General features: G+C 37.9%; 1 protein-coding gene across 1 annotated transcript in view; it reads left to right on the forward strand.

The window, feature by feature from the left end:
- Positions 1-459: 459 nt before the first annotated feature.
- WASHC5 (WASH complex subunit 5) overlaps positions 460-12,193 on the forward strand; it is a gene marked incomplete at both ends in the record, with an annotated part of 43,952 nt that continues 32,218 nt past the window's right edge. Inside the window, 7 exons of the mRNA XM_084229783.1 lie at positions 460-645; positions 1,079-1,224; positions 1,892-1,976; positions 2,817-2,917; positions 4,858-5,050; positions 7,188-7,340; positions 10,717-10,830. Coding sequence (XP_084085909.1) covers positions 460-645; positions 1,079-1,224; positions 1,892-1,976; positions 2,817-2,917; positions 4,858-5,050; positions 7,188-7,340; positions 10,717-10,830 — 978 coding nt within the window. The remainder of the gene's footprint in view (positions 646-1,078; positions 1,225-1,891; positions 1,977-2,816; positions 2,918-4,857; positions 5,051-7,187; positions 7,341-10,716; positions 10,831-12,193) is intronic.

Here is a 12,193-nt window from a genome sequence, read left to right on the forward strand (position 1 = left end):
GTTTACATTGTGTGCTACTATTTGCTAATTTAGCAAACAACTCAGTATAATGGATGCAATTTAGGGCATATTGGAACCACATATGCCCGATGGTTCCTTCTTCCAAGTTCAGAAATCTGCTGTATCCAATCTTTCTCATGGAAAGGAAGAGGCCAAAAATGTTGATCTAGCAAAGGTCCTCCACAGGGAAAATAAAAGAGTAGAGAAAAATGCCCCCAACCTCATCAGACCTCAGTATTTGTTATACCTTTTTCTTTAGAGTTGAGAAGAAAAACATACACGTTTCACATGCTAAAAAAATGGAGATTTTCTTACTTTTTTTTCTTTCTGGATGCAGGTTCTTTCATGGAGCAGCTGGCCTCTCTGCACACCTGGTTTCATCTCGTGATTTACAGACCTCAGCTCTGAAGCCAGTTAAACATTCCCACTGGCCGGGCACAGAGTCGTTCCATCCTCGCAATGCTGGACTTCCTAGCTGAGAACAACCTCTGTGGCCAGGCCATCCTGAGGATTGTTTCCTGTGGCAATGCTATCATCGCCGAACTTTTGAGGCTCTCAGAGTTTATTCCTGCTGTGTTCAGGTTAAAAGACCGAGCTGATCAACAGAAATATGGAGATATCATATTTGACTTCAGCTATTTTAAGGTAATCTTCCTCCATAGCATTTTTACCATTGTCTTCTCTACAAAGACATGCTTCTGGGAGGTTAAGTCATTATGGAGAAGGAGTTAAAGAGGATCACTTTCGAACCAAATTTAATATGAGCTACTAACTTGAAAATAATATGAAGGTATTTTGTAGAAGCCCTAACACACTGATCAAGTTTTAAAAAGAGAATCTTGCCATAATGAAGGACCCCACACTCAAAGCATGCGAACAGGCTTGTGATTCAAATTCATTTCTTTCAAAGGGATTTTATGTTGAGGCTTCTGTTATCTTCATTACTTTCTGTTGCTCTGCTTTAAATTTTTATTTCCCTTTTAGGGCATAACAACAAATTTTAAAAAGACAGTTTAGAAATTGTTACCAACAAGTGTGCTTTTATTGACATTTCACATAAATGTGTTTTTCTTCTTAGGGTCCAGAGTTATGGGAAAGCAAGCTGGAATCTAAGCCAGAGCTACAGGATTTAGATGAAGAATTTCGTGAAAACAACATAGAAATTGTGACCAGATTTTATTTAGCATTTCAAAGTGTGCATAAATATATTGTAGACTTAAACAGGTATTGATTCATTCAGTCATAGCTTATTCTGATACTAAACAGTGGCGCGCACAAAGGGACATCCCAGAACATCTGAGTTGCTATAAAATTGACTGGCTTGTACGAGGCATAATTGTTTTTTTTCCTCCTATAGGAAAAAGATTAGTCACATTAAGTATTTTAGAGTATTATAATTTCCTGCTTTGGTGATATATAATAATCTTGGTTTATACTAGGTCATATGGCTATCAATCCTGGAGTTTGTGATCATATTCTAGTACATTGTATATGAGAAGTAGAAAAAGAATAGAATATATTTTGCAGCCTTGGTAACTGTGGCCTGCCCTGTTATCCCTAACCACACAGTAGTAGTCTCTTCCTTCTAGACTTTCCAGACCCTTTACTCCTTAACTTATAAACTAACGATTCCATATTCTTATAGCATTATTCCTCAAATAGTCAGGTCTGGGGAATATTCCTTTGACCTGAAATAACCATAAATATCAACCTGTGTCCCTAAGCACTATGAATTCTGGCTCACAAGACTATTCTTAAGAGCATGAAGGAGCAGGATTTATTTGAAGGCCAGTATGCCTAGTAGCTTGTCTTAACTTTTAGAAATCTTTATTTTCCATCTTTAGTTAGTTTTATTACCAATGACTAACTTGTTCTGGGTTTTCCTTTCTAGATACCTAGATGATCTCAATGAAGGTGTTTACATTCAGCAAACCTTAGAAACTGTGCTTCTCAATGAAGATGGAAAACAACTTCTAGTAAGTGGCAGTGACCATCTAAAATAGAAAGTTAAGAATGTCAGGCTGAGCAGCACTTTCCTTCCTGTAAGTTACAAATTTATACCTGTCCTTAAAGAGAAGCAAAGTAAGTGATGATTCTTCTGACTGGCCGATCTGTGTCCATATTTAGAGCTGGTAGATTTGGAGCAGAGTTATAAGTGAATAAAGATTATCTGGAGGTTATGAGCTTCCTCAGTGTGAGAATCCTATATTTGTCTTTTGCATTCCAGACATCCCCTGCTACCTAGTACATATTGACCACTTAAGAAATGTTTGCTAGACCCAAACAAACCCTTAAAATTTCACTGCAGGCTACCAGAGGGGCGGGTGAGAGGTGGGAGCAGAGAGAGAAAGGGGCCCAACAGACAATAGTAGAGGATTACTGGGGCTTTGGTAGTGGGTGTTATGTGATAACATATATCTGTAGAGGTGTGAACCTGTATCCCTAAATGATATACAGTGTTGTGAACCAACAATATACCTCAATAAACATTATTTTTTAAAAAGTTTGTTAAATAAGTGACTGACTTTATGATAAAGAGATATTCATAATACCGGGACTTCATTTAATATCCCAAGCAAAATTCAAAAGTAGGCTAACTGAAAGATTACTGTGATTATTGTGAATTAAAATTTTTTCACAAAAAGTTTTCCAAGTATATTCTATGCAGAAGGTAAGAACACTTTGGAGAAAACCTGTATTTTCATTATAGTATAAGGCTTTCAGGAAGAATTGGATTAAGGTGATCTTTCATCATGACTTTGCTAAAGAAAAATGTACACTCCTGTGAGTTTGGCTACTGTCTCTTCTCTTCGTAGTGTGAAGCACTGTACTTGTATGGAGTTATGTTGCTGGTCATCGACCAAAAGATTGAAGGGGAAGTCAGAGAGAGAATGCTGGTTTCCTACTACAGATACAGGTATCCCCGGGCCAGGACTACATGCCCCGGAAGCACATCGGTAAAATACATTCATTGTAGGCTTCCGTCCTACTTTTTTTATGAACAGCAGCAATATGATCTAGAATGAGAAAATATAAGATCCTTATCTCTTATGAACATAAAGTAGAAAAATAATCATTACTCCATATTTTATGGCATCATAATTGGATATATTCCATATAATTTTATATTATCTATAAAATGTTATAATAGATGATTGGAGCTATATAGATTATGATGCCTGGGATGGTACTTTAGATTTTTTAAAATAAGAAATCTGAATTTTCTTTTTCTTAAAGATAGATAAGATTGGAAGCCTAATGAATGTATTTTTGTTTGGGGTTTTGAATTTTTTCAAGAGCATTCCCTGACAGATGTAAGGAAATGAATGAATTTTCTGTCATTTTCAAGTTGATGACTTTGAAAAATTATCACTCAGGGTTAGATTGAAAGTAGATTGTCACCCATGTATATGTAGAAACAAAACCAAAACAAAATAACATTGCATACCCTGGGTCACGCTTTGTCTCTCTCTGTACAGACCTGTGACTCTCTAGAAGTATGGTCCTAAAATCTTTGATTCCATTGCCTGGCATACCAGTTTCAACTTGCTGAATAATTGAGTCAAAATACAAGATACAAGGTCAATCAATGTCTGAAATAGTCGAGATTTGAGGAAGAAATAGTCAATGAGCAGGAATCAGTTAGGAACTTGGATGAAAGTAGTGCAGACTAGAATTCACATTTCAAATTTAAAACCAGGTCAAAATAAGTAGGACGAAAAGGCAAATGCTTAGCAGAGAAGGACTGTTTCGGGACATTGTGTTTTCAGAGACACCTGGTACTGCTGCCTCCCCAGCAGTAAATTAATCTATGGCTGCTCAATGAGGCCTTCTTTCCCACTCCACCCACGAGGAGCGTGTCCACCGCATTCCTATTTCCCTCCCATCAGCTGACCACAAGCTGTTTTAACATACTTTTTAAAATGAGCTTTGAGTAGCTTTGCTTATATTCCTAAAAGGACCTGGAAAAACAGAAACAATAAATAATATAAAAAAGAAAAACCATTTGTCTTTCCAACTCAGCTTGGACAATCCAGCTTTGTCTCTTTGGATACAAAAGCTCTAATGCATCACAACGAGAGGATCAATATTGAAGTCACTGAACAATTGCCAAGTCAGCCTTATATCAAATTGAGCCTTATATCAAACTGGTCATCTCCAAGTCTGAGAATCTTAGAGTCTAGCTCATTTTTCAGGGATTACTACTCCAACCCTGAACATCACAAATATTTTTATTAAATCTCTATCAGAGGAGCAGCATGCCTAGAAAAACTAGTTAGTGTATATCATGCTTGGAATTGGCATCATTTCTTTAAATTTTTTATTTTGTTGAATGTTGATATAGATTCACATTCTTTTTCTGTTGGATTTGTTTGTTTTGAAGTCTCTGTCCTATTTTTATTGTTCTGTACCAGAATGCTCGACATAGAACATAACTGCAAATAGTTGCTGTGCAAATGAAGATAGCGCTGAAGTACAAATGGAGACACTTTTTAAATAAATACTTAAACACAGGGTTATATTCTTTATCCACAATGCTGCAATCCAAGGAGCTCTGAAAGAATATGTGTACACATATACACATACAACTCAAAACAAGTCTCAGGATTTGGAAAAGGATTATGGGCCTTTACATGAACCTGTACATATATACAAAGTCCCTGTCTTATAATTTGTGGTAATGGTCTTTTTTAAAACAGAATTTTAAATCTTAAGAATACGGATTTACCCACAGTCATCTACATGACTATGTAAAGTCAAATTATAATAAAGTTTGTCTGCTTTTGGGGGGGGCTTCTGAGTTTCTAATATACGTGGTTTGTTTGGCTCCTATTTCCCTTTGTGAACTCGGCTCAGCGCTGCCCGATCTTCTGCTGACTCAAATATGGATGATATTTGTAAACTGCTTCGAAGTACAGGTTATTCCAGCCAAGCAGGAGCCAAAAGACCACCCAACTACCCCGAGAGCTACTTCCAGAGAGTGCCTATCAATGAATCCTTCATCAGTATGATCATAGGTCGACTAAGATCTGACGACATTTATAACCAGGTGAGTATCAACTCTACTAAGATCTCAATGGTTTGAAAGACAGATTTCGCTTTCCACCTCAATTATTCCTTCCCTCCCTTCCTGAAAAGAAATGGAGCCTGCTAAAACCATGTAAAACCTTTGTAACTGTACTATGGGATGGTGCAGGAAAGAGGGATATTAATTTTGGGAGAATGAGAGACTTCAGGGAGGAGATGGGGTTGGATTACGTATGGAAAGAAAATGCATTGTTTCTCATTCACTCCAGAAAAAAGTATTATGTGCCCGTCCACGCACTAGGTCCTGGGCACCCATCACTAGTACAGGCCAACTGTGGTCTCCACCCATAGCGAGCTGGTGGCTGAGGAAGAAAGGCAGACAACTAAAGGAATTACAGTAAAGCAAGTTGAGTGTTATCTTAGTGGAAGCACAGGGTGCCTCGGAGCATTTAACAGGGACAGCAAGACTGCACCAGGGGGGCAAGGGGTGTGAAGACAGTTCAGGCAAAGAGGCAGCAAGATTTGGACTGTCAAGATCTGCAGGATTTGAAAATTATCTCACTTTCCTCTCTAGTATGTGAATCATTCCCTTCCTTGAAAGGATGCCAGAGAAAATTTCTGGTCAGCTTCATTGTCCTGAAGAAAACTTAGTTATACTTACTACATATGTACATCTTACTGTAAAAGTGTACAGAGTCGGACCTGGGATCTCTTGATGTCATTTATGTACGTTAGTTTAGCCTGTTAGTTTTTTGTGGAAGTATGATAAGTGTAAATAAAAGTGTTTGGTGTTTTTTTTTTTTAAACACAACTCAAAATCAGGAGCTACCTGCAGAAACCAAGTCTCCAAAATGTTTGTTGCCATTTATTGAGAATTCAGTAGCAACCCAAATCATTGGAAGTTTTTTCATCACAACAGTGTTGCACAGTAGATGACAGCAGAATCCTCATGTTGCTGTTGAGAAATAAGGCTTAGAGCCTCAATAAGTCTCATGAGATCTTGTAACTAGTAGCAGAGCCATACTTTGTATGCAGGTCTGTATGACCTCAAAGGCCAAGCTGTTTCTCATTGTCTCTCCTAACCCTCTGCCTCTTGTGCAGTCCCTTCTGTCCATGTGTCAAGGCAACGCCTTTCAATTTTCTCCTTGCCCCGGGACCTGTATTAGCCAGGAAGGAAAGCCATGGTTGTGCTGTCCACCTGCTGTCGGGCCTGCACCTGTTCCATCCCTGGTCATGGCTGATTGATTTAGGGCCCTCTCTAACCCAAGATAGACCCGATTTTCTGCTTCCCTGATAATTTGGGATTGAACCCGTGGAATATTTTCTGGAAGTAGGTTTAACTACCACATGCAAAATCTGGAGTTTTGGGCAACCTCATATTGCCATTCTGCTAGCATGACAGAGTCTGCAGAGAGGAGAGGTGGGTCGACACATTTCAGGGGGCTCTGTCAAGACTTTCTGGTTTGCAGCTCTGAGCCCTTCCTGAGGCCTGCCTACATGTCCCATTGCAAATATTTCCTTCCTTTCTCTTATGGCAGCTTGGGGTGATATGTGCAATGTGTGGGCAAAGCCTTCTAATATATGAGCAGATGGAGCCCAGGCACCTGCCAGCACTTAAAAGACAAGCAGAAGGAGAACACCCTGCAAGGCAGATTGAGAAGAATGGTGTCTGGGAAACCAAAGGAAAGACATTTCTCTGAGAATTCTAAAAAGAAGCCATTAAATTCAGGTCAGGGGTAACCTTAGGAAATTCCAATGGGATGATAGAGGAAGAGTTGAAACATAATAGGAATTAGATAATAGTCACAATGAGTGAAGCCTAGCAGTTCTAAGAGATTGTGATGGGAAAGATACAGAAATGGACAATCCAGGGAAACCCAAGATTAAAATTTGTTTCTGTTTCTAAGGAAAAAGACTTCAAATTCTGGCAGCCGAGGGCTGGAAGGAGAATATTCTGTGGTTAGGGATGAGAAGTTGGGCCCCTATCATGGCTTATTCCTTACTATGCCTCAGTCTGAGAATGGCCCCTGGTGTCCAGGGTGCTCAAGGACATGGGCTTTTGAGAGATGGACAGAGCCTCACACCATGTCATTTACCTGCCCCAGGTATGAGCTCAGGTGTCACCAGCAGCCACCTCCTCAGGGTCTTATCTCTCACAGGTCTCCGCCTATCCTTTGCCGGAGCATCGCAGCACGGCCCTGGCCACGCAAGCGGCCATGCTCTACGTGATTCTCTACTTCGAGCCCTCCATCCTGCACACCCATCAAGCAAAAATGAGAGAGATAGTGGATAAATACTTTCCAGATAATTGGGCAAGTATTACTCTTAATCTCTTTGCTATCATCTTGTTAGAGAACTGGTTTCCCATTCTTTTGGCCTTTAACCCAGAGGTTAAAATGTTGTAAATAATAAGACAGAAAGTCAGCTTTATAAAGTTACTGGAAGTGTGCAGAGAATTTTATAAATTATAAAATTAAATATCAATCAGTCTATAAAATTTCCTGAAGAACCTGTTTGGCTTTTTTCTTTTTTCTTAAATGGATACTCTCAAGATAAAAACCATGTATTAAAACATGTCTTGCTTTAGCAATTGAGATGGCAACTGAGTTACATAAGCTTTTTTTTAATCCTTTTCTATTTTATAAATCTAAGCTAACAGAATTCATCTAAATTGTCATTCATATATATATGAATTTCACTTTTATAGTAAGTTTTATATATAATAAGCCAATGTTGATGGAACTATTAAGACTTACATTGCATATGTCACTTTTTAAACATTGTTTCACTGAAAAAATTAATTTTTTTAAAAGATTTATTTTTATTTATACAAGAACTGGGACACAGGCCAGAGGCAGGGGAGGGTGAGAGAATTCACCAGAGACAGAGCGGGGAACAGAACAGGCAAATTGACCAAAATACACTGCTGAGGGGAGCAACAGGCGAGACAGGAGAGATCTGGCACGCCATATGGGTTTCTCCCTGGCCAGTCGGGAATCGAACCTATGCTACAGACAGCTTTGCAGCGCTGTAGACAGCTTCACAGTGCTGCGCTCAATCCACTGCACCACCAGGGAGGCCCTGAAAAAATTAATCCTTAAAGAAATAAATCTCAACTAGACATACTTAATATAGATGAAAGTTTGCTTTGCACATGGAGGTTTTACAGTGAGTCGGATCATGTTCTCAGGCAGCAATTCGTCTCACTTCTTACCAGCCATTGGCACATAAGTGGTGATAATGGGCTGATTGAGGAGCTTTCCTGGTGAGAAAAACAGCCCACAATGAGGAGATGATGATCTCAACTCATAACTGACTCTTGAGCTAGGATTTGAGCAACTGATAGTCTGGCTGTTTCATTGGCCCAAACTTTAAATAAAGAAGTTTTGACCCTTTATTACAGCACGTCAATGCTGTAATAAGAAACAGAAGCACTTTTAGTTTTAAGGAAGGACAAAAATTCAGTTACATGACACTGACCAGATACTCTCCTAAAAACATCATCCTGGCACTCTGTATATAAGGAACTAAACTTTAAAGCAAAGCATTAATAATCCTTTATTCCAATTTACTATTATAGTATCATATATAATAAAAAGTAAGCCACCAAAGTAAATTGATTATCATGAAAGACATACTCAAATGTGTGAAGCAAAAACTCTAGAATAACATGGGAAGATGGGTGAAACCATCATGAAGAGACATCTTAATCACCTCTTTAGTCTTATCTTCTGAAGGATTCATCATAGATGTTCAGTGTGCACTTGATAAGGATGTGTGTGCAAGTTAGATATACACTAGGTTAGTCTACAGGCTATATCCTCTTACTGTTGTGCAACTCAATTAAAACAAACATGAAAAAGATATTTTTAAATGCTTAACATTTAAAAATAGATCCTCCCAAATAACTTTTGTTAAAAGGAAATCAAAACACAAATGAAAAAATATTTAGAATTGCACAATATTGAAATGCAATGAGTGAAGCTTGCAGGAAATGGCTAAAATGATTTAAGGGTAAAAGTAGAATCTGAAGTATGATTCTATAAAACGCCATTAACAAATATAAATAAATGAGTTTGATTTAAAATTTAAGTTAGAAAAGATAGAGTGAAAGGAAGTCGTTAGTAAATACATGAACCAATATGTATTTAGACAAAAAAGGAACTAGGCTAGTTTTTTTTGAAGAGTAATAAATTTTATTGAACTAGATAAAAAGGGGAGAAAACAATAAGCTGGTTTTATAGAAAGAGTAATATAATAGATAATTAGTTAATACTGACCAGCAAGAGGAAGAAAAGGCAAATTTCAGTATGTTAAGATTGAAAAAGACCTAAAATAATAAGTTTTAAAAGTTATAAGGAAACTTCTCAACAGTGAGCCATTACATTTGAAAACTCAGAAGAAATGAATAGTTCCCTTATAAATTACCGAAATTGACTCAAGAAGAAAAAGGAGAGATGAATGGACAAGTAACTAGTAAAGAAGGAGAATTGGTGATTGAATCTCACCACTGCTCCCACCAAAAATAGATACTCCCCAAGACCATAGGATTCCATGGGCAGTTTCAGCAAACCTTCAAGTCACAAATGATCCCCATTTCACACAAACTGAAGTGGGTGGGTAAGTTGCTGCAAAAATAACGCTTTGCTTCCTTGAGTTGGGGTCCTCCAACTGTGAACTGGGGAACCCTGGAAGTGCCCACAGCACTTTTAGGATGTCAGTGAGCTCAAAGATGTTTTCATGAGAATACTAAGACTCCCTCTGCTGCTCACTCACGTCCTTTCCTGGAAACACGCTGCACTTCTGGGGACCCCAGGGCAAGTGTTAAGTTAATGCAGTAGCCAGATAGAACCTGGAGGTCTTCAGGCCAGACGTTACAGAGGCTTGAAAACATATAAAAAACATTGCCAAGTAATATTCTATTGTGTGTATGTACCACATCTTCTTGATCCAGTCATCTGTTTTGGGTCATTTGGGTTGTTTCCATAGCTTAGCTATTGTAAATAGTGCTGCTGTAAACATAGGGGTGCAGGTGCCCTTTTGAATTAATGTTTCTGTGTCCTTTGGGTAAATACCTAGGAGTGGAATTGCTGGATCATATGGAAAGCTCCATGTTTAGCAGATTGAGGTATCGCCACACAGCTGTCCATGGTGGTTGGCCCAGTTAGCATACATTGTACAAAAATGAAAAATGATGTAAAAAATGTATAAAATTTAAAAAAAGAAAAAAAGAAAGAAAGAAAAACATTGCCACTCATATACCACTAGGAAAACTTTAGTTTCATTTTTTTTAATACAAAAAAATGCTATGTTAGCAAGTACTGATGGACTTATTGTTATTTTAAATGAATTCCTTTATTTAAAATTTCTGTTTTACTGTGTATGATAAATATCGATAGATCCAACCCCCATCTAAAAAAGTTCAGTAATTTTTAAGTGTGTAAAGACTGAGATGAAAATGCTTGCGAAACCAGTGCTATTCATTCTCTGTTTTCCTTGCAAGTTGGTGCTAGTCATTGCTCCAGGAAGGGCCACATTGTTGCTCTTATTCCAAAGTGCTCCTAAGGAAGAACACTGGCTTGTATATAAGGAACAGCTTTGCTTTTCATTGGAATGGAAGTTAACCTGGAAGCAGGGGGCAGTGTCTTCAATATTTAACAAGCACTGAATGAATGTCTCCTCTTTCAGGTAATTAGTATTTACATGGGGATCACAGTTAATCTAGCAGATGCTTGGGAACCTTACAAAGCTGCAAAAACTGCTTTAAACAATACCCTGGACCTTTCAAACGTCAAAGAACAAGTAAGTCCTGGCTAATCAAAAAGGATTCTTTCACAATTGCTCTATGGTCAGAAGTAAGCTAAGTAGATTTCCTAGGGAATTTCCATGTAGCCATTTTAGTGCAGTGATTAATGAAAGGCGACTTTTACAAATCAGAATAAGGTCGATAATTGTAGATTGTTAACTTACATGATACATTTTGCATATGTTACTTGGGTTCTAAGGTAAATTCAACAAGATGAGTGAGTATGACATCTGGCCCCAGTGGATTTGGCTTAATTTTGCTGGGGACCATGTTGTATGGACAGAACTGCTTTCACCAGCAGCTGGAATTTCAATGTTTTTATCAGTAGGGTGAATATTGATGATACTAACTCAATGTAGACAATACGCCCTGTCCCTGCAACATCCACTGTTTCTGATACCTGAACTAAGCAATAAGAAGCTAGACAGTCATCTCCTTAAAGCTTAAATGGCTACATTCTGTCTCTTTGATATAAACACAAGGCAGAAGAAAATACCTGAGTAAATAGAGAAATAAAAATAAAATCATTTTGTTAGGGAGCATATTTGATATTTCTAATCAGTTACTTTTCTCAGCCTGCTGTCTGAGTTTGTGATTTTCCAATGTGGAGAGAATGATACTGACTGAAAGAACTCCAGCATGTTTTATTCAAATACATTGAATTCCATAAATAATGCATCAGATAATTTCCACATTGGCATGGCTCCTAGAAATATATTAGAGAAAGTAGTGCTTCCATTCTTACTGGCACAAGAGCATTAATTTTTCATTACTAAAATTCCTTCTCCAAATTGCGTTTCTCGTTTCTGACATGATGAAACGTCTGGGATAGTTTTAGACTTACTTGACTGGATTAGTGATGTTTAACATTTAGCCTTTGTTTTAGGTAAAGCAGAATGACCACTTTTCCAAAAGCTGGTTTGAAAATTCGGTTTTCAAATGCAGACTTCCCTTGCCGGTCCAAGCCTCATCTCTCAAGTGTTTCTGCTCTTCCCTACTTCCTTTGTCATTGATAACAGGAAGAACAGGCGGTTGAGCTTCTGTCCTTATGTTTCTTTTCTATCCAAGTTAAAAAATAGAAAGGCTCCTAGGAGCTGCCTGATCCAGTTCTCCATTTGGCATTTGAAAAAACCAATATGCAGAGGTTAAATCCAAAGTCATACCAATACTGGATCATGGCCAGAAATAGGATTTGTGGTTCTCTTATAAGTCCAGTGCTCTTATCAAAAATGTCCAATGAACTACTTGCCCTTGTGTCTTGTCAATCATAATCCATGTGATTCATCTCAGAAATGTTGTCTATTCAAGGATTCATTTGAATGTGATTCCCTTTCAAGATAAATCTTTTAAAAAAAAATA

Source organism: Talpa europaea (assembly GCF_964194135.1).
Source record: "Talpa europaea genome assembly, chromosome: 3".
Taxonomy (NCBI): domain Eukaryota; kingdom Metazoa; phylum Chordata; class Mammalia; order Eulipotyphla; family Talpidae; genus Talpa; species Talpa europaea.